General features: G+C 38.9%; 1 protein-coding gene across 1 annotated transcript in view; it reads right to left on the minus strand.

Moving 5' to 3' along the window:
- Positions 1-7,193: 7,193 nt before the first annotated feature.
- The window catches only part of LOC110960378 (sodium channel protein type 4 subunit alpha-like), a 50,126-nt gene continuing 34,876 nt past the window's right edge, over positions 7,194-22,443 (minus strand). The window contains exons 17-26 of the mRNA XM_051953509.1: positions 18,343-18,460; positions 18,090-18,244; positions 16,140-16,313; positions 14,121-14,243; positions 12,534-12,806; positions 12,251-12,304; positions 12,030-12,167; positions 11,678-11,782; positions 10,284-10,554; positions 7,194-9,766 (exon numbers count right to left, since the gene is read on the minus strand). Coding sequence (XP_051809469.1) covers positions 8,532-9,766; positions 10,284-10,554; positions 11,678-11,782; positions 12,030-12,167; positions 12,251-12,304; positions 12,534-12,806; positions 14,121-14,243; positions 16,140-16,313; positions 18,090-18,244; positions 18,343-18,460 — 2,646 coding nt within the window. The 3' untranslated portion in view covers positions 7,194-8,531. The remainder of the gene's footprint in view (positions 9,767-10,283; positions 10,555-11,677; positions 11,783-12,029; positions 12,168-12,250; positions 12,305-12,533; positions 12,807-14,120; positions 14,244-16,139; positions 16,314-18,089; positions 18,245-18,342; positions 18,461-22,443) is intronic.

A 22,443-nucleotide genomic window follows, 5' to 3' on the forward strand; every position in this document is an offset into this window, starting at 1 on the left:
TTTTGTGTCAAACTGATACAAATGGGGGCTGCTCAGTGGAGTAGTGGTTAGCACTTTCGCCTTGCAGCAAGAAGATCCCTGGTTTGAATCCCGGGGTGGGTCTGGGATCTTTCTGCATGGAGTTTGCATGTTCTCCCTGAGCATGCGTGGGTTTTCTCCGGGCACTCCGGCTTCCTCCCACAGTCCAAAAATATGCTGAGGTTAATTGGTTACTCTAAATTGCCCGTAGGTGTGGATGCGAGTGTGATTGTTCGTCTGTATATGTAGCCCTGCGACAGACTGGCGACCTGTCCTGGGTGTCCCCTGCCTTCGCCCGAGTCAGCTGAGATAGGCTCCAGCACCCCCCGCGACCCTAATGAGGATAAAGCGGTGTATAGAGGATGGATGGATGGATGATACAAATGGAATTTACAAGGAGCAAAAAAGTTACACAGAGATAGTAAATAAACCAACAAATAAGCCTCTAATTCTTGTAAAACGTGTTTTCTAAGTAAACTTACATATGATTATTACATTTTATTCCCCACTGTGTTCCCAGTTTGAGAACAACCTGGAACTCAGACACCATCAAAGTAAAGCTACTTTATCTTCAGGCTCATCTGTAGATTCATGGATCTCCTGGTGGTGGCAGTGAAGGATGTAAAACAGTGACGGCCGCATTTATCAGGAAGAGAGGATCTATGGGAGAAGTAATTAGATAGTGCCTCATCAGGCCATCTGTACAGCGATAACCACAGTGCCCCAGTAAATCCCTTGTACCTAAAAAGGCTATTTCCTCCTCTGTTTTTTCTTCTGTTTTAGTTTTAGCCCTTTTAGTAAGGCCAAGCTCAGCTCTTACAGCTTTAACTTTGACATCATCAACAGTCAAGAAGCAGGTCAGGGCTAACAAGTTTCATCCATGGCTAAAAAAAGACTAAGTGTAATCTTGAATTTGAAGGTCAAGATTCTTAAGTCCAAGAGAAGATGAATGACAATAAAAATACTGATTTTAAATGGTGCTTTGCTATCTTTATCAAAGTAATTTGCGATGTTAAAACACAGCAAATCTACGGAGGCCCAAAAATGAAGAAAAATCTGATGAAACCTCTCCTAAGAACTGAAAATTATAAGATCAGAATGTCAAATCTTGGAATACTTAAGCAGAAATATAAAGACAAAATCAACATTTTGGCTTTCTAGGTCCCTTTTAACGTAAAGCATTTAAAATAAATGTTTTATATTTGATGTAAACCGATCAAATCCTGGTATTAATGGAGGTTCTAGGAATGATAATCTCCCCTCATCTATTCACTTCCCTTTCTGTTTATAAGGACTTATGGCATCTTTCAGCGATCACTTTTGCTTTCCACTCACAACCAGGGCCAGAGTGGGACTCATTTTCAGCCCTGGACTTTCATGCCTCAGACCAACCCACTTTAGATCACGACCTATTACTATTAAAATCATGTTATTCTAGCTATGGATGTTCAGTCTACAATAGTGCACTGTTCTGTAAAGTCTTGTAATTCAGTGTTTTTTTTTCGAAAATATTTCCAATTCAGTGCAAGTAAGGGTTGCTTCACAATGAGGATATATTTCAACATGAGTGCACATCTCCAACATTATTCTTTATAACAATATCTGAATCTATATTCTGTTCAAATAAGTGTTCAACAGTATCCAAACCTTAAAAATGAAATAAAAGAAGAAATAAAAATATTAAATTTAAAAAATAAAACACAAAATAAAAGGTGTTGCACTTTCTAATAACACTATCGTCTATTTTTCCTCTGCAAGGAAACAGTTCCATCACAACTTAAATTTCACAAATATGAGAACATCAGTTAAAGGGCTAATCTCCAACACTATTCTTTAAGACATCACAGTGTCCTTTTATGTAATATCAAATATCAAGCAAATTAATGTTCACAGATATCTAATCCTCATGAATAAAGAATAATTATTGCCCTGTTGTCTGCAAGTTTGTTATTCACAGTATAACATAACTTTCTAATGATGCCATTATGGTCCTTGTATATTTTGGCAATTGGATTTTCAGTTCTGAAATGGGAATTGAAAAACAAAAAACGAGTGGTTATTTGATTTTCGTTTTACAATACAAATATTAAAATATAAATACAAGGTGTTTTTTCCTTTTCATGATCAAAAAGGATATACGAAATTTTAAAAATGCTTTGATTTTTATTTTATATTTACAATAACAAGAAAATAAAATCAGTAAGAGACAGAAACGAAAAAAAGGTCAGTTTTTTTCATTTTCTAAGACCAGAAGTCGTCATCAGCAAGTGTGGAGCCAAACAGAGTATGATGCATAGACTATATAATTTTTATTCGTTAGTTTTCATGGTCATAATGAGAGATAAGGTGGCCGATCTTAAAATAAAACAATATTGAATATTTTTATAGAGTGTTAAAGTTTTGCAAAGCCAGGGGGCGGGGCTACTTGATTTACAGTTTGGTCTGGAATAATTGACAGGTCGTATGGAAGAGGCAGCCGAGACTCTGCTCTTGTTGTTTGGATTAATTCTGATTTAACAACTGTTTGTTTATTTATTTTGGAGCAGCAGAACCTTTTCCACAGACGATTTTCCGTTTCACCCACAGCGTGCTTTCGGACACCTGGGTCGGACTTGATGTTTGAAATACTGACCGACAGTTCAGATTTAAAGGGGAACTTCATTTTTTTTCAACCTGGGGTCTGTTTCCATATGTAATTTCATACATGTGAGTGATGGAGAAATGAATTTTCGACATAGCTCCAGTATTTAGCCAGGCAGGCTGCTTAGCAGCTCGGCTAGCGAAAAGTATGGGGCAGCTGGCCCCCCCGCGTCAAAGTCCGCCCTAACTTGCTTTTTGCCTCACACTGACCGGCTCAGATAGTCTAAATGAGTGTCCCACAACATACTAGAGATGAGAAGTGAACGAAAACCTCCACATTACCTGGCGATCGCTCTTTGTTGTGGTCTGTATCCAAATCTCAGGACGCTAGAAAGCAAATCTTGTTCCGAAATCGCGCAAGAGCTTGAGCCAAAACACTGGTTTTGGTGCGAGCTATCGCACGATTTCAGAACGAGATTTGCTTTCTAGCATCCTGAGATTTGGATACAGACCACAACAAAGAGCGACCCGTTCACCTCTTAAAACCCCAAAACACACCACAGTAGCACCCTAAACTAAAACTCCCTGTTTTCCTTTCTGAACAGTTCAAAGGTCCCTCTCTATCTCCCCACACATCCACCAACCACTGGAACACATCTCCAAAGTTCTGCTGAAGCTCAGCTTCCCCTCAGAAGAAGTGCCGCCAGATGAAGGAGCCTTTTGAGAGGCAGCTGACATCGTGACTGGACTGTACTTTGGTCTGATCCAATCCAGCTTCAGCTCCAGAGACGGCAGGCGGGACGAGTCAATGGAGGCTGGGTGGACGAAGGAATGCAGCTGAGAACAATCCAGAAAACAACAGAGGAGGAGTGCAGCGGCCCAGGGCCAGAACAAACAGAGTAGCATGGTATGTCTCTGAGAAAACATCATAGTATAGCCTTTGATATGAAAAAACGCCATCATATACATCGTATATTGTACAAATAACAAGTCAAAGGAAAGAGACATACAGTGTCAATGTAGTAATTGTGGGCTGACTGATTTACTGATTATCAGTATTTTATTTTTACTGATCTACGGTAATAAATAAATTTAAAAATGGTGCTGCTTTGGCTCTGAACCTTGATCTAGCTGTGGTCGCTCTGTCTTCTGGAGTGATTTGATTGGTTATACGTCACAAATAAAACTCCTTTAACTTAACATCTGTAAACAAAACAAACGTATCAACAAAGTTTTCTGTTAGAGTTTGTCTTCTTCTAAGTTTACCTCCAAGATTTTAAATACTTTCATTCACTGCAAATGAATATCTCCTCCAAATGTCTCACTAATAATCATTATCAGCCTTAAAAACCCACAAACACCCTTCTATACCCTTCTATAAATCTGCTTGGAATCTTCCACTTCCTGTTTGGTAACTGCACTTTAATATGGATGGATGACACTGAATTAGAGTCTGTTTTAATGAGACTGAGTTCAGATGTGTAGCTCTGTCATTAAATAGGACATGATTTCTCAGAATTCACAGAGAAAAGTCTGAAATGTTTGCTAGGTTAGCATCCCACATGTTCTGTGGCTCAACTAAAGCTAACTCTCTCCAACTTCTGGATCTGTTGAGTTGCTTGTTGTTCAAATATCTTGCCAGAGGTGCTGAAGCTCAGAAAGTCTGAGATGTTTGTTCAACATAAGCTCATTCTCAAGTCTTATCTGAACTGTCCTCTTTTGTTTAAACTTTTCCTAAACTTAGAAGTTAATGACATAGCAGCACATCCAGACTCAGTCTCATTTATGTAGAGATTAAACTTCAGTGTCATTCATTGATGTTAAAGTGCAGTTTTTCACGTTTGTTGCACATGCTCCCGACCAAACCAGTCCAGGTGGAAGATGATGTGAAGAGAAGCTCCAGAGGATGAATATCACACATTTACGTTGGAAATAAATGTCCTTTAATTAGACATTGTCATGCAAAAGTTGGATTTCCCTTTAATGATGTTCAAATCTTTGTTGAGTGTTTTGTTGATGGTGGTTTCTACACGTTTTCTGACACTCGGCCCCAAAGATTAAAACCTTTTACCTCCAGACCTCCCGAGTCCTCAGGACCTGAGCTTTCACACAGTCTGAGGGCTGAAATTTTCTAAGTCCATCCATCCATCCTCTATACACCGCTTTATCCTCACTAGGGTCGTGGAGGTGCCGGAGTCTATCTCAGCTGACTCGGGCGAAGGCAGGGGACACCCTGGACAGGTCACCAGTCTGTCGCAGGGCTACATATACAGACACACAATCACACTCACATTCACACCTACGGGCAATTTAGAGTTATCAATTAAAGTACAGAGGAACTCTGGCTTTACCAAAAATGTGCTTAGCTGAAGAGTTCATCTGGACTCGTGTTTTTTATTTTTTATTTTTGGTAAATCTCTGACTTTTTGTTGTTGCTGTTTTGAGTTTGTTTTTATGGAAACCCATTTTTGCCAAGAAAAAAAAACAATAATGGAATACCTGAACATGATTAAAAAACAATTATTGAGAGTAATTACCAAGTCAAACATAGTGAAAACCTCATCGTCTCATTAAGGACTGACTTTTAGCGTCTCGTACAGATTTGATTTGTGTTTGTGAGTTGACTCCAGCAGTGGACAGATTTAAAAACACAGAAATTGAATTACATCCCCGCTGACCTGACACACTGATGATGATGAGACACAATTCGACTCATGACATTCATTTTACTTCATGTTCTTTGAATATATGGCACACATTTAATATGCAATTCATCAAATGTATTACAGTTTAGCATGTTCACGTTATATGATTCGTAATGCATTACATTGACATTGCTGTGTTTTACTGTGTGCTGGTGCATTTTGTAATTAGACATAGTGCCTTTTTAATCTTTTTAAAAATGTTTTCTCTCTCTGATGAAGCTTTAATCTCCACCACATGTCCAAACGCTTAAAAAGCAGATCAATTACCAAGTCACATTCATTCAAGTTACATTTTTCTGGCACTTCGTGCTCAAACCCAAATTAATTTCAGCGTAAGCATCTGCCTTTTATGACGATGGATGGCTAAAGTTTAGTGTGTGCGTGGTGGATGTGTTCATACATGTACGAGCACATGTGTATTGTATGTGTGAGTGTGTGTGTCTGTGTGTGTGTGCATGACAGAGAGGGAGAAAGAGAGAGAGTGCATGTGTTTGTGTGTCTGTGAGTGTGTAATTAAAACAAGTGATTTTATTTTTTTTACATACAGATTATCCCTCTATCCCAGCTGGTCAGAGTTGGATTTGACCACCCCGACAACCAGAGAGAGGAAATCTCTTTGGGGCTAAATCCAAATTGGCACCCTTGATGATTTTTTTACCGAACTGAAAATGTGGGAGTGTTCAACTATAAACTTGAATTCGGCCTCATAACTAAAAGTGATTTCAGCGGTAATAGTCGCTAACATCTGGAGGAAGAAAGCTTCAAGTGCGAGAGATGGAAACTACAAACGCTAGAATGCAATATTTCCCATTTGCTGTGGTGCTGTTAACTCCATGACTGAGCTTTCCATATTGACAGATGTGTTTTTTAGCGGTCAGTCTTTCAGTAGCATCACTGTAATCTGTGTGTGAGTCTCTTTTATTAGAATATACTGCAATTATTACCAAATATTAATCGACACATCATTTAGGCTGTGTTGTTGGGGGGGTTTATGTGATTGTACTGCATTTGTGGAGGCATTTTAACCAAATTTAAGCTTTAAAGGGCAATACACTCACAAGGACGTGGAGATGCAGAGGTTCGTGCACATCTGTCCTGCCTTTTTTTTTCCTGACACACATGGACTCAGAGAGATAGAGAGAGAGAGAGAGAGAGAGAGATTTAACAGCGCCCTGACTTGTAATGAGGTCAAATCAGCTAACTGGTTCCTCATGTGAAAATGGACAGATCCACAGCTAGGGATTTGTCTTGATTTGCTGTTTGGTACAGTGTGTACAAACAATTCCTATAAAGGCAAACAGAAGGAAATGGCAGTGTGTTCATAATGTAAAACATGAGTCACCATGCCATATAAACTGTATTGACAGTTGGAAAACCCACGACTATGGAAAAAGGTTTTATTGCCATTTAATAAAATAATCCATGAATGTTTAACCTCAATGCAATACAGACAATCAGGTTATCAAGGAAAGTCTTTTATATAAAAATGAACACATTATATTTATATAATTTGATCGTATGTTCTCACGGCCATCATGTGAACCACTGAAATGGCCTTTTCAATATAAATACATTACAAAAAATAGGTAAAAATTAGCTTTACATACAATTATACAGCCTCAAAGCTCTTTACACACATAATTACAAAATGAGCTTTCAGTGCATTCATGCTCTTCCAATCCACATCCATCAGATCAAATTAAAATGGTCTAAAGAGATTCAGTAAAGTGTGCGGACAACAATTAAGATCAGGCACATGAATCAGGGATTATTAGTGCACACAGCCCCTCTGTGTAACCGACTAACAACTGAAACGTGGAATGCGTTAGTTCTGAGAAAAAAACTGTAATATGCAATTATGCAGATATTGAATACACACCAAAAAAAAAAAAAAAAAAAAAAAAAAAAAGAATACACACCAAAAATTGTGCTTTTTTTTAGTGTTATGACATGAATGAATCTGCTCTGGTCAACACTGTTTCACTTCCTGACAGTGCATAAACAAAAAAGATAATTTCATGGACGTGCTGCACATTCAAAATTATTTTAAAAATTTATTAAATTATGACCAATGATTTTGGCTTCAAATAATACAGTGTAAAATATTCAAATAGTTTCTGAGTAAATTTTAGCTTTGGTTAAATTTAATTTTGCCTGAATAACTACCACAGTCAACATTAGCTTGTAATATAGAGCATGTTAGCATCAAGACATCTCAATATTTGCACAAAATATGAATATGCATTTGTTAAAAATGTGAAAAAATCTTTTATTCATAAATATTTTTCACCACAAAGTTTAGTAGCACAAGTGTTTCAGTCTTCTTTTTTGAACTGTTCTCATGTCTTTTCGCCTTAGAAGAAATGCTAACGTTTAGCTGAAGTAGTTTTTTGTTGATTACTTGAGTATGTTTGTTAATTTTGATCTCTTTGCCTCACTTTCAGTATAATATTTGATGAAAAATGCTTTCCAAAGGCCACTATTGTAACTTTTGCTTGTTTCTTTAGCGTCTTTCTTGTCGTTTTCCTTGAGGTGAGATATATTTTGTTCCTGGTACATGTGTCGCTGTACATGTGCTCCACGATTTTGTGAAAAAAATTTTTGGTAAAATCATTTCAATTGATGCAGCTAATTAGCAACCTGACAAGCTAGCTTTCATGCTAATGACAACCAACATTTCTGAACCACTGCTCCAAGAAGAGTTACAGTCACACTGTATAGTCGTATTAAGAAGGAAAAAACGCAGCTAATAAATATTTTTGTCATATTTTACTAGAAAATTCTAATTAAGAATTTGATGTTTACAAAAGTTTAATGTGGTCAAGGTGATGTTCAGAGTAAAACAATGTGCTAAAAACTGCAAACATTGTGGCTTTTTTTAAAAAACAAATTGACAGTTTTGTTCAGACACAAAATAAAAATAGAGTGCACCATTTTTTCTAGTATCATATCTTGATGTTTAAAAGTGAAAAATATAAATTTTCAGGTCGACGTGCGAGCAAGATTAACGTCCACCCGCTCTCTTGAAGGTTGCGACTATGTGACATAATTGATAGTGGGGCTATTTCATTTATACAGAAGCTGTGAGTTACTAAAAAATATTGCATATTTCTTCGGCATCTGCTAAAATATATTTTAAAAAATTTCATCTCTTAGACCGTTAGTTTTCTTGATTTATATTCTCTGCTGTAAACAAAACATTACAATCACACTCCACACAATAGACTCTCAAAGGAAAGTTTCCTCGTAGTTTTCACCAGGCTCCCCGAGTTCAGAGTCTCTGGATCTTGATCTGACCACCTTAGGGACGCTTAGACAGGCTGCCTTGGTCACGCTGTCATAAGACGGCGGTGAGGACACTTGAGTTTCCTCTGGTAGCTGTACATCCTCCGTCTCGACAGGCCTATAGTGCTGCATCATGGTGGCTATCAGACCCTCTCTTTCTGGAGCATTCTCCACATCCACTACAGTCTCATAGTTTATTTGTCTATAGAGGTAGGACGCCTGTTTCATCTGCCGGCGCACCAGGTGCCTCCGATAACATCTCTGGATGATGATGGCGGAAACCTCTTCCAGCTTGCGGCGCAGTGTGGAGGTGATGGGCTCGTGGGAAATCTTCGAGGGGTTTGTCATCATGAACTTCTCCTCCATTTGCTGTTTGAGGGCATCCATCTCGCCGGACTCTCCCAGGACACGCTTTGTGAAGGCAAACAAAATGTCCAGGCAGTGGATCCTGTCTCCGCTGACCATGGGAAGGTCCATGGCGATCAGCTTGATCTTGTTGGGCTTCGCAATGCGCAGCGGCTCCGACAGCGTGTCTGCGAAGTTCGACAGCATGGAAAACTCGATGAACTGTGTGGCCTCCGAGTCAAACTTCTCCCAAACTTCGTAAAACATTTCAAAGTCGTCCTCGCTCAGCGGTTCTGTGCTCTCCTCTGTGGCAACGCTGAAGTTCTCCAGAATGATGGCTATATACATATTTACCACAATGAGGAAGGAAATGATAATGTAACTGACAAAGAAAGCTATTCCCATGGAGGGGCTGCCACAGTTTCCCCGGGTGTTGGTGCCTGTATTGATAAAGTTAAGGTCACACTCATCCGGGGAGCTGGCCATTATGGGGCTCAGCAGGTTGTCCCAACCTGCAGAGGTGCTGATCTGAAAAAGGCAGATCATACTATTCCCAAAGGTCTCAAAGTTAAACATGTCGTCGACCCCATCTTGTTTTTTCACGTAGGCAAAGTTTGCCATACCAAATATAGCATAGATGAACATGACGAGGAAAAGCAGGAGGCCAATGTTGAACAGTGCAGGCATGGACATCATTAAGGCAAACAGTAAAGTCCTTATTCCTTTGGCTGCACGTATGAGTCGAAGTACACGTCCTATTCTTGCTAGTCTGATGACTCGAAAAAGGGTTGGAGACACAAAGTACTTCTCAATGATGTCAGCAAGAACGATCCCTGAAATGAGAACGAAAAACAAGCTAAGATTCGGTTTGTTTTAATCTCACTTAAAGGTACACAGCTGCACTCGTGATGTTTTTACATAAGCAATGGATCAAATTTCTATCTTTAAATTTGACTGCAGTTTTAGTCAGCACAACAGAGCTTTTTGAACTCTTTTAGGTCATGTTTTGGTTTTACAGTCGACAATTTTACAGTTTTGCTTTAAATTCCCGATCATCAGTTTTATTTGGAGGCCTTGTAAACCCATTGAACACCCTGTCCAACAAATTATGAACACACAGTACTAATTTAACTGCAACTTTAGTGGAAGCAACTGTTTGCAAAGAGGCTCAAATTAACAATAAAGTGGTATCAAGTGATTTCATGACAATGTTGTGTTTACAGCTTCTTGTGGCCAAACAAATCCTCAAATGCAGCTTTAGTCCTTTCAGACGTACTGTAATTTGATTTAGAAATTTCTTTATTATGCAATTAGAACAAAAGAATAAACTCTCAGAGTGCCACTTCTTACCAACAATTGAGAGAATTATCACCACAAAATCAAAAATATTCCATGCGACTGTGAAGAAATAACAACGAAGGGCAAAGATCTTGATCAGGCATTCGGTGGTGAAGATCACAATGAAGGCCAGGTTAATCTTGTTGAGGACGGACTCTGTTTGCTCCGACTGCTCGTCGGTTTCCACCATCATTGTCACCATGTTAACGATGATGAGCATCATGATCATGATGTCGAAGGCTTGCTTGGACACCAGGTCAAAGAAGAATGCTTGGAGAATGTTCTGGGATGGGAAACAAAAACAGTGATTCAGTGAGGAGATAAAATTATGGAATATTTGCTAACAGTAATGATATCACAAGAGAAATTATGAACACGAATACATCAGCCACAACATTAAAACCACCTGGCTACAATGTTAGCAGCAGATCATTAAAGTCCTGGATGACTGAATTTTTTTTCCACACAACCAGCAGTTATTGAACTGGAATGACAAACTGGTGAAATTGGAGGTAAAGTCAACACCTTGATCTCTTGGTTTTGTTCCTTATGTTCCAAACCATTCCTGAACAATGTTTGCAGTGTAGCTAAAAGAGGTCATTGCCATCAGGGAATATTGTTGCTGTGAAGGGGTGTTTGAGGTCTGTAGTAATGTTTAGTTTCATCTACATGAATGCCAGAACTCAAGGTTACTCAGCAGATCTTTGCCCAGAGCATCACACTGTCCCAGGTAAAAATAAAAAACAACGCACACGTAGCTGATTGTGCATATAATGTAAAAGAAAACATGATTCATCAGAAAAAGCCCACCTTCTTCCATTGTTCCATTTCCGAGTTGGATAGTAGACAGAGGTCAGCACCAGTTTTTAACACTATATAACATATCAAAGTGTGATACAATGTGTTTTCTCACATATTTCTATTATAGCAGCATTAAGGTTTTTAGCCATTTGTGCTTCACTTGTTCTTCTGTGGAATGAACAGGCCACGCAGGCCAGTCGTCAATGAGCTTTGGGCGTCCATGACCCTGCTTCAGGTTCTCAGGTTGTCCTTCACTGGACCGCTATTGTGTCGGTACTTAACACTACATACTGGGAACACCCTAAAAGACCCGCTTTTCTGGAAATGTTCTGACCCAATCTTCTATCCATAGCAATTATCCATAGCAGTCCTCATGCTTCCCGTTTCTCTTGCTTCCAACTCATCATCTTCAAGAACTGACTGTTCACTTGTTACCTAATATATTCCACCACATGCCAGGTACCATAATAACATGAGAGTGATGTTATTTACCTGTCAGTAGTTCTAATGTTGCGGCTAATCAGGCATATGTCAAAATGTGGAAATGTTTGAGAACATACAATTGTCTTAAATACGTGTTATATTTGTGACTTGTAATATTTTACCGCTGGCCTTGGTATTGGCTTCTGAGGTTTTTTCGATCCTAATTTCTTCATAGCATTGTAGTACTTCTTCTGTTCTTCAGTCATGAAGATGTCCTGTCCACCCAAGTATAAAAGAAAAAGATCTCACATTATTTTTACATGTCTTTCCATTTCTTTTAGGCAATGCTTAACAGCAGAAGGTGAAACCACTTTGTTTTCTTAAGAATTAAGCCACGTATTAGTATACAGTTCTTTATATTAGACTTTGGTTTGAAAGAACATTGAAAATCTCTTAATGGAACAAGATGATTGCCAATAACCACATGTAAATACCAAGTGATCCAGGCCTGACATCAGTGTTTTTACTACTTATCTTTCTTTTCTGTTGATTGAAATTGTCAATGATGACACCGATGAAGAGATTGAGGGTGAAGAAGGAGCCAAATATGATGAAAACCACAAAGTAGAGGTACATGTAGAGGTTGATTTCTCTGACGGGTTGTTCCTCCACCTGAAAACAAACAGTTGTATGTGTCAGCTGGTTACTGCAAGACCTTCATAACATACGTTTTAGAAGTGAATGGAAATACTTACTCCTCTTGAGTCAACAGCGGCGTGCATTATTTCCATCCATCCTTTGAATGTAGCCTATAACACAACATAATGGAACAAAGTTATACTCAAACAACTGACTTCAGCTGCAGCTGCAGCTGCATTTTTTATTTTTTATTTTTAAGTTGCATTTCATAAGAGATCGGAACGGTGAACAAGCTTTTGGGACTACATGGGTATTTCCTGACAAACAGAAAACTGACTGATGGACATTTGTTTTGGATAGATGAGAAAAAACAGTACTTCATAAAAAAAAAAAACTCACCACTTGCAGAAGGGAAAGGTAGCCAAGTCCTACATTGTCAAAGTTGACCTTGACTTTTGTCCAGTAGAACTGGGTGTCATTCATGGAGAGGCACTCAGACTTGTTGTTGACAAGAGAGACGCTGTGGATGAAGCCTGTTCTGTTCACACACTTCCCAAACTTGCCGGCAAACAGGTTGACTCCCATGATGCTGAAGATGAGCCAGAAGATTAGACACACGAGCAGCACGTTCATGATGGAGGGGATGGCTCCTATGAGAGCGTTCACAACCACCTGATGAACAACAAACAAGGAAAGTATCTTAGAGAAATTGCATAGCCTGTTGGTATCATTCGAAATTGCTGACTTCATCTTAGATTTCTTCAGTGAATTATTTTATTTCAGTCTGATAAGAAAGTGTGCCTGTTCTTAGTAGGCAAATATCTGATAGTTGACTAAATGAAGTTTTAACTACCTGAATTTAACTCAAAACCAGTAACACAACAGATTCATGCTGGCAGAAGTGTAGAGTTGTGTGAACTGAGTGCTTTCAAGTTAAAATACGACTGTAGATTTGTAAAACTTTTGAAAAGAATCATCAAAATCTTAAGGTGAGTCCAGTTAAGAGCAACTGTGCCTTCACCATTCACCACACTGTGTTGGAACATGCTAACATTAGCATGCTAATATCCCAAAAATAACAAGAACTGTTACATCCCTACCTTACAGATAGAGATGTAACAATGATTAAATTTTAGTTGACAATTAATTATTATACATATAATTGCAATTAATGATTTCATTGTGTTTATTGGTTCATGTTATGCCTCTGTTAGTTATAGATTGGTGATATTAGCACCTTTAAAATCCAAGCAAATCCAACAAATGGCCTCCTCCAAGTTTTTGGACTCTTTTTTTTCTGTTGTCATTTTGCCTAAAACTATAATGTGCCAACAGCAGTGGTGTAATGATTGACTTTTTTTGACTGAAATATGCCATTTCTGTTTCTTATAGCTGTTTTTATAGGGTGAATTAAAACAATTATGCAAAATCATGGTGGTCAGCTCAAATAACTCAGTTTTGACAGGCCCACCTGCAGGTGGCATAAACCAAATTTCATGGTAATCAATCGTCTAGTTGTTGATGTATTTCACTGCAAAATCACAAATGTCAACCCAATGGTAGCGGTAAAGGAAAAGTCAGGAGGATACGTCATCGAGAAAGTTAGCATATCCATGTCAAGTTTTTATCCAATCCATCCAGTTCAAGTAGAGAGATTTTGGTAAGTGCAAAGTTTGATCACCAAAGTCATTAAGATGTGTCCTCATTGACCTCTGTACACAGTTTCTTATTGATCCACTCTGGAGTTGTTCAGATATCTTAGTCTGAACCAAAGTGGTGGATCAACAAACCAATCAGCTGTGCCTACCGTTGGTCTACGCTTAATTTCACCAACAAGTCTTGTGAGAATATTTCTACAACTGGGAGACTAGCAAACTACAATGAAATCAAACCATCTTTGGTGGAGATAATATTCCTGAGATTAACCAGCATGTCAGTAATGTATGACAAGTTAGCTCAAAAGAAAACAGAAACCATATTTCTCACCCTCATGCCCTCAAATCTGGACAGAGCCCGGAGAGGTCTCAGCGCCCGGAGGGTCCTCAAGGACTTGATGGCAGCAAAGTCTGAATATCCCAGTGAATTTGCTACCAGGCTTATCAAGGACACCTATATGGAACAGAGAAAGATGTATGAACTGTGGGAATCATAACATCATTTCAGTTGTGTAGGTTAGTTCTCGTTCATGTTTAGACCTTTGGGCGAATTCTAAAAACTGTGAATAGTACCAGATGAAGCAAGATCACATACGTAGTCTTAACAAAAACAGTTAAAGAACAATGATAAATTTGACTATTAAAAAAAAAAAAAAACAGAACAGAAAAATCATAAAAGACAGGTCAAAAACATATAAAGAGCCATATTTATTGAGTTTTTGTGTATTTTGGGACATTCCACAGTTAGGAACACAAAAATTGAGTTTTTGAGGTTTAGATTTGTTTTGGTCATGTCATATTTTAGCAAATTTAGACTTCCACTCTATTCTACATCCAAACAGACAAAACAAAATGGTATTCCGCTGTTGAATGACCCTTGGATGACAGCTATGAATGAAAATGGCATGAAATACATGAAGGAAAGAACAAACTCATGTCATGATTGGTGATGACAAAACACAGACAAGTATGCACAATTGGACCAGTAGTATCCATGCATGCATACTCAGCTATATATGCATATAAATATGTATATATATCAAATAGAGTGAGTTTTATAAAGAATTTATATCATTGCCAAATTTGCTTCCCAATTTGTATCAAATTGGCCCAAAAAAGTTCATTAAAAGCAATTTAGGACTAATAAGGTCCCAAATGGTCTGCATTTCTTTATAAAAGTCTATTTACGGATGTGTTTGTCCAATATATCTAAAGAAGATACTCATAATTAATTTTCAGGACTACAGAAGTCTTTGGCTCCACAAGAGTACAGACGGAAAAATACATAAACAAAGTAAGAGAAGGTAAGGTGGTATTTCTTTCATAGACAGAAAAGAAAAATAGGTATAGCAATGATCAACAGGATTTATATTTTCTTCAAACAGACATAACAAAGAACACTCAGTACATGAATTACACACAACAACAATTCAACCGGTGTGTTTCTAATGTGAAAATACGACTAAAAATGTCTGTTCAGCAACATCATTGTAGGTTTAATACTTTACACAGTACACCAGATCTTCTGTAGATAAGCCTCAGAGCACATGGCATTACATTTGTTTTTGATATAAAAGCCAAGGTCTTGCAGTAACTGATTCAGAGAATGACTGTTTTGTAGCAACAAATATTTTTTTATGCATACGAAATGCATTTTTTTGTAAACAAGACGGTGGCTTTTGATATCACAACAGAAAGCACTTACGAGTGAAGAAACACAGAAGCATTTGTGATGCAGATGCAAGTTTTCCAATCCCAGAGCCCATACTCACCTGCAGCCTGCTAACTAGAACTTACCCTAACAATAGAGCGGTCTGTGGCAATCTGTGTAACAGCAGGCGAAATCAGAGGAAGTCAAGTCAGGCCTCGGGCTGCTCGCCTCGGGCACTTCGGATGACTGAACACTACAGAGCCGCATCCATTTAACCCCCAAACATGTCTGATGCTCACAAAATGTAACAAAACTTCTAATACTGGGGAACTTCTTCTACTGTATTTGGAGAATTCTTACCATACAAACAACTGCAAAATGCTATAATATAACTACTGTTTCAGTGTGTGATTTAGCTGTAATCTTGTAAGCTGCTTTAGGTCCTAAAAAAATGTCTCGAGGTTGTTTAAAATGGAATGACACACGACAAAGTTAGCACATTTTCAGTTTTTGCAAACTATAAATTAACTGTGAAGTGCTTTCCTGTAAATATCACGGCACTCACCAAGCTGTGAATCCCACAAATCTGAGCTACATTCAGCTACAGTGAGAGGAATTACAGTTCAACCTGAAATTTCAACATGTTATTTTATAGTAGTGCAATTAAAACACGTGAGGTGCGGCAAAATGTTCACTTACATCCACAATGAGGAAGTCCAGCCAGCACCAGTAGTTGGTGAAATATTTCTTGAAACCGTATGCGATCCACTTGAGGAACATCTCCAGCACGAAGATGTAGGAGAAGACTTTGTCAGCGTATTCCAACACCACCTTTACGACTTTTCTCTTCTCAATGTAGATGTCTTCAAATGCCTGCAGTTTAAGAAAACATGTCACATCACTGCTGTTGACCAGTGTATTTCAGCTATAAGAAAGCAGAAATCCTACTGCTGCTTCTTAGAACTTTCTGTTACTTTAAGAGCATAGTACTCTTTTGAGACCAACAGTATTTTTCTCAGACAAACTGTTTACTGCCTCAGGGAAAGTTACAAAGTGCATTTTAACAACATCGAGTAGTTAAACGCCAGAATAGGCGATTTTTTTTTGGAAGTGATGAGGTCTGCTATTCCTCTGGAACTAAATTGCCAGTGGAATTGGCACAAAACCATACAGGATCTAATCCAGCATTAGTTTATAATTTTACTTATTGATACCGGCCTCATTTTTATTGTCCACTCTCCCTGTAGACAGTATGTACACCCCCTGTCAAAAGTTTTAGGACACTGTCTCATTCAAATAAAGTAGAACCTGTCCTACAATGTTTGACAGGGGGTGTATTTCATCATATGGATGTGATCAGGGCAGGACTCTGATCATACATGTAAAGTTTCAGGCAGATTGGAGCATGTTCAGGGCATTTATACAGCATTTGAAATTTCATGGCGAAGGATCAAAATTCCAGAGGCCGCCACGGACACGCCCTTTGACTTTGGAAAAAGATTTTAATAACTTTGGATCATTAAGGCCTCCTGTATGTACTGGCCGAATTTGAGGTGAATTGGAGTTTCCCCCTAGGAGGAGTTCGCTCCAGAAAAAAAAAAGAAAAATGGGCAAAATCTGACATTCAACGCAAAATAGCTCATTTCCTGTTGGGTTTGGAATGTGGCTGTCAGTGACTTTTTTGTTCAGCCTGATGTGCTGCATATGTGTACCACATTTGGTACATACACCCCCTGTCAAAAGTTGTAGGACAGGTTCTACTTTATTTGAATGAGAAAGTGTCCTAAAACTTTTGACAGGGGGTGTAAAAGATAGATGTAGCAGCTGTATCGTCACACACGGGTTCATGGACCTTGAAGCCACAACTTTGGCTGTCGTCTGTTGGTCTTTTTAAACCAGATGTGACCGGTGAGTGGTTGATCTGATTGGTGAACCCGATGACACTACACATGGCAATACGATAGCGACCTGCTGTCAATCACAAAGTAACTCCATTCTAAAAGTCTTTTACTCTGATTGGGACCATAAGTTACAAAATGAACATCATGCTGAATTCCAAAAGTCTTGAAACTACTGATTAAGACCATAAATTAATTAGGAAACTGTTTACCCTGGTAACAAATCAAGTGAGAAGAAGGATCGTTTTCTCATTAACTTCCACACAATCATTCTTCTTTTTGCTACCAGGGGAGTCGCCCCCTGCTGGCTATTGAAAGGAATGCAGGCTTAGGTCATTTCCACATTGGATTCATTTTGCAAATGCGGAAGCATGTGCTAGATTTACATCCATCTCACTCCTCATCTTTCTTCCCCCTCATTTTCCTCCTTTCCTGCACATGACAATAAGGACATAGTCACTGAATTTTAAAGAAAGTGTATTGGGTTAGAATAGCTGACTCAACTTTTCCTACTGCTATCAGCAAACTACTTGTGTTGTGTGCAGCATTAAATCAGACATGACTACTTACAGCATGATGGAAAAAAGACTCTGATTACTAACTGACATCCGTATTAAAACAGCATGAGTTTGTTTGACTGCAGTGTTAAAAGACACTCAAATTTTTTTTCTTTGAATTAAAGGAGCTGCTCAATGAGTGTTTGTTACTCGATTATTTCTGGGACCTGAGGAATAACAGCTTGCAGCCTTACCAGAGCCCCGCTGCTGAGCAGGATCATGAAGATGATGAACGTCTCAAACCAGCTGTGCTCCACGATCTGGTAACAGGTCTTCCTCAGCCTCCACCACATCTGGCCCAGACCCTGGCTGGTGTCGATGTTGCAGCACTGACAGTGCCTCATGCAAACTAATGAGGACGTAAAAACCCGTCACATGAAACATCAACATGAAAGAAGAATATTTTGAAAAAACAATCAACACACAGCATGCCTTCTTCCTACTCACAGTCTGGGAAACATTCCTCTGGCTCCATACTTTCTTCATCCAGTTCTGAGAAGTCGTCTGCCTCCTCTCCAGGCCTCCTCAGATCCACCGTACTGCCCTCCGACAGGCTGATCTTCTCCTGTGAAGTGAATTTTCAGCATTACAAATCAGCTTCCATTAATCATGGATCTATGGTGTACTGGACTGCTAATCAAATGTGTCTCCTGCACATGGAAACAGCTAATAGACCATGCTCACACATGTGGAGCACAGAACATAGACCTACATATAAAGACAAATACTTAAAGTTTTGACACAGACAGAGCCGTGCAGCAGTCCATGTTGGTTCATTCCATCAAAGCCAGCTAACCTTGCTGCACTGCCTCGCCTTTCAATCTCTTGTGAGCCTTAATACAATTTTGATGAGATTTCCTTGGGTTATAACAGTAACATATTTCCTGTGATTTATCGGACACAGGTGCGGCTTCAATCCTATAAAATGATATGAAGTCTAATCCAGCATTAAAGAGCATCCACAGGACCTGCAGACAAGATTACTCGTCTTAGTATTTAAAGACAGAGCACAAAGAGCGTGCACTGACGGCATTTTAATATGTAAACATCACATATAACATCAGGATTTAGAAGTGAGCACGACCTTAAGTAAAGTGAACAACAGTTTCCTGTATTCCTACATGTAAAATGTACCCTTCTCTAACACTGAGCAGCTGCTGATGCTCAGTTAAGCTGATGGAGGGTTGGAGGAGTTGTTTTTTTTTTTCATTTCCATTTTCCCTGATGCCTAATTCTGGTGTGATGTGGAGCAGAGCACAGGAGGGATGGAGAAGGAGAGAGCGCCAGCCTGCAGGCCGCTCAGCTCAGCCTGGAGCTGCATGGCACTGCTCAGCTGTGTCAGATTAATCTGCTCTGCAGGGCCTGGCTCCACATCTGGTCTGCCCCTGTCTGTCTGCCAGGCAGGACAGCAGCGACACACCCTCCACCTCAACAAACACCAGACCCACGGGACACTTTGTGAACGCTCACTCTAAAGCTTTCTAATGAAAACTACAGACCTCTAAATCTATGCAACAACAAGAGTGTAACTTTACAGCGGCTGTAAGTCTAATCGGTCCGCCAAAGAGATTGTCCGTCACATAACCCCTTATAAAACCATAACAGCATTTGTTTTACTTTTCTGTTCCTCTATGGATTAAGTCTTATCCTGCCGACTGACTGAGCAATACTTGCTGTCACAACTCGGAGCTGTTTTATTCTATCATTCCAATGTTTCATGACTTTGTCAATCATTTTTTCAACTGAATGACTTGAAACTATTTTTTTCGGTTTCTGTTTAGGGTGTGTTAAGTTCTTTAAAATACCAATGTATTGTGGTCTTGAGGTCTAAAACACCCCATGTAATTTTAACATATGGCACTATTTAGTGAGTTTGTCTTTTCTGTGGGTTACATGGGGTCATTACAGGGTCAGTCACTTGGGAGGAGACAGATACAGATTTTCTTTATGGTCCTCTATGCTGCTCTACCTTAGCCTAGCCGCGCTAGACCCAGCTCTGAAGACGCATCTTCAGAGCTGGGTCTAGCGCGGCTAGGCTAGCTCTACCTGACTTATAAGGATGTTGATCAAGTCAAAAATACAACTAACAATTTCAGTACAAAATGCTTTATGACTGTCAGATTAAATGTAAACATTCTACTATGAAAGACAATACTTCAATAATGTGCCATGTGTATGACTGGCATGCATTCAGAACATGATCATGACATGGAGCCAGTCTGGGGAAAAGTACAAATGCAACCAGAACCACGAAGGGAAATATGGGAAAAGGAGGTGAATACAGATTATGCTGTTTGATGTGTTTGTCTGTAATAAATCTAGATATACATCTTAAGTCTATAATCTAGTTTTGGATGACATGAGTTTAGATTTTGTGGGCATGTATTGTCCAGATGAACTAAAACACAGTTAACATTTACTTCACATTACTGAAACTGCAATGACATCAAGATTAAAACATGTAAATAAGATTTCAAAGTGCTAATGTGGATTGTATTTGGGATAAAGTTGCAATTTGTATTAACGAAAAGCATGCACTTTTCATTTTGCAGAGAATGTAAATGAACTGTTTCATTCCTAAAAAAATTATCTCCTGTTAAGAAGCAACAACTCTGATGTCTGTTTCTTACAGTTCTTCAGTGTTAGAGTCATGAGACCACAGATAATAGTGCTTGTATGTTAAATATGTTGGTAATACAAGGCTCAAACCAAGCAGAGATAATGTGTTATTTATTATGCTGCAGAGACAGGTCGGTTGTATTTTATTTGAACAATGCCATGAGAGATTTTTACCTGTTTTCTTTGTCTGTGCTGCGCTACCTACATTTGTCAGACATGAGAGTTTTCTAGATTTTCAATTCTTACTTGTCACAAGAAAGCAAATAACAGAATCTCTCCTATGTGTAAAAAAAAGTAAGAATATACCTTTAATAAAAAAGGTTAAATAAAGTCACTAAAAATGACAGAGCAGAGAGATAAGAGATGTTGGATAAAGAGCAGGAGAATGACATGCAGTGAAGTCCAGATAGCTTTGAACCAAACTGGGGACTTTAAAACTGTATCTCTAACTATGATCTGCTCAATCTGTGATGGCCTGTGAGCTTAATGTATAATACAGTAGAAATAATAGCACACTAATAAACCAAATAGTGCTAGTAGCTTTGCTGCCTCTGTCAGACTCAGGATGCTTGGCATAGTGGACCCCGACTGACATATCAAGAAAGGTCATGCCGTTGTATTTATTTGCAGTTATCAAATTATCATGGCTGATTAACCTTGTTCTCATGGGTTTGTCACGAAGCACAAACTTTGCTCCACAGACCTCCTCCTCACCTTCCTGTCAGTCTTCTTGTCCCTGCTCTGCTGGGATAAATCGCTGTGCCCACCTTCAGCTCTAATAGAGTCTGATCAGCTCCACTGTCAAACACTTAGGTGGCTGAGATTTTAAAAATTGGTACCTCACAGAATATCCAGGCCTTTCCCACAGCAAACATTTTGTAGAGAAACACAGATGTTACTAATAACATCAATGACGGCTTTGTTCTATTCAAGCGCTCCAGTGAGCCACGACAGCGTGACGAGTTCGAATTCAGTGATCATGAATTATTTGATTAATTCTTTCTAATTAAGCTATTTAAACCTGTGATTTCCCCACCATAATATGTTAAAATAAATCCTGTGAAAGCGGACTCTTATGTCACCGATTTCAAGTCAAATGCGAGCTTTAGATTACGATGCACAGCAGGATGCTGTGTGGCAAACATACAACAATATTAACTGATATAAATGTCACAACAACATTTTCAGCGGCTGTTATCCTTTCCTCGTATTGTTCAGCATTCTGAGAAACCTTTGCCAGATGTGCCCTGCCTGACCAGACATTTAACTCATAATAACCGGTTTGAACTGAAATAAAACATCTGGATTCCCAAGTTATATTTGTCTCACCCCGGCACCAGTCTCCATCTGAGTTCACCCTGCCTGCTTTACAGATTATCCCCTTATGTTGCCGGAAAGCCGCATCCTGTTGGCAGCGCATGCTCACCTGTTCTACCTTGTCTTTATCAGTCGCTCACTGAGCTCTTACTTCTAAACGTGCAGTAAGCCACGGTTGAAGAAATGGAAAGTGATTAGATTCTACAACTTGGAATATGTTATTTCACTAGAAAATACTAGGAGAGGAGTCAGAACAAATAGATAATAGACGTTTGTAGAGGGATAATCCTCTGGCAGTTTGTGAGTTATAAATACAGTAAACAACCTGCCATTTCTTCATTAGTGTAATCCCCACTAAGTCGGTATTAAACAAGCTAAACTACCCATTCTTTGGTAACATTTTTATTATACTTACGGGCAACAAGGTGAAAAAAAAGCTATTTAAGCAAAACTTGTAAAGCACTGTCTTCTTATTTTAAGGCGAGTCGGAAATCTTGAGTCAACATAAATTAGGTAGCGTTCCATCAATAGTTTACCAGTTAATTATAACCTAGAAAATATTCTAAGAAGAGACTAAAATCTAAAATTTGTCGTCAGGCGGACCTTGAACAT

The sequence above is a fragment of the Acanthochromis polyacanthus genome, chromosome 9 (assembly GCF_021347895.1).
Source record: "Acanthochromis polyacanthus isolate Apoly-LR-REF ecotype Palm Island chromosome 9, KAUST_Apoly_ChrSc, whole genome shotgun sequence".
Taxonomy (NCBI): Eukaryota; Metazoa; Chordata; class Actinopteri; family Pomacentridae; genus Acanthochromis; species Acanthochromis polyacanthus.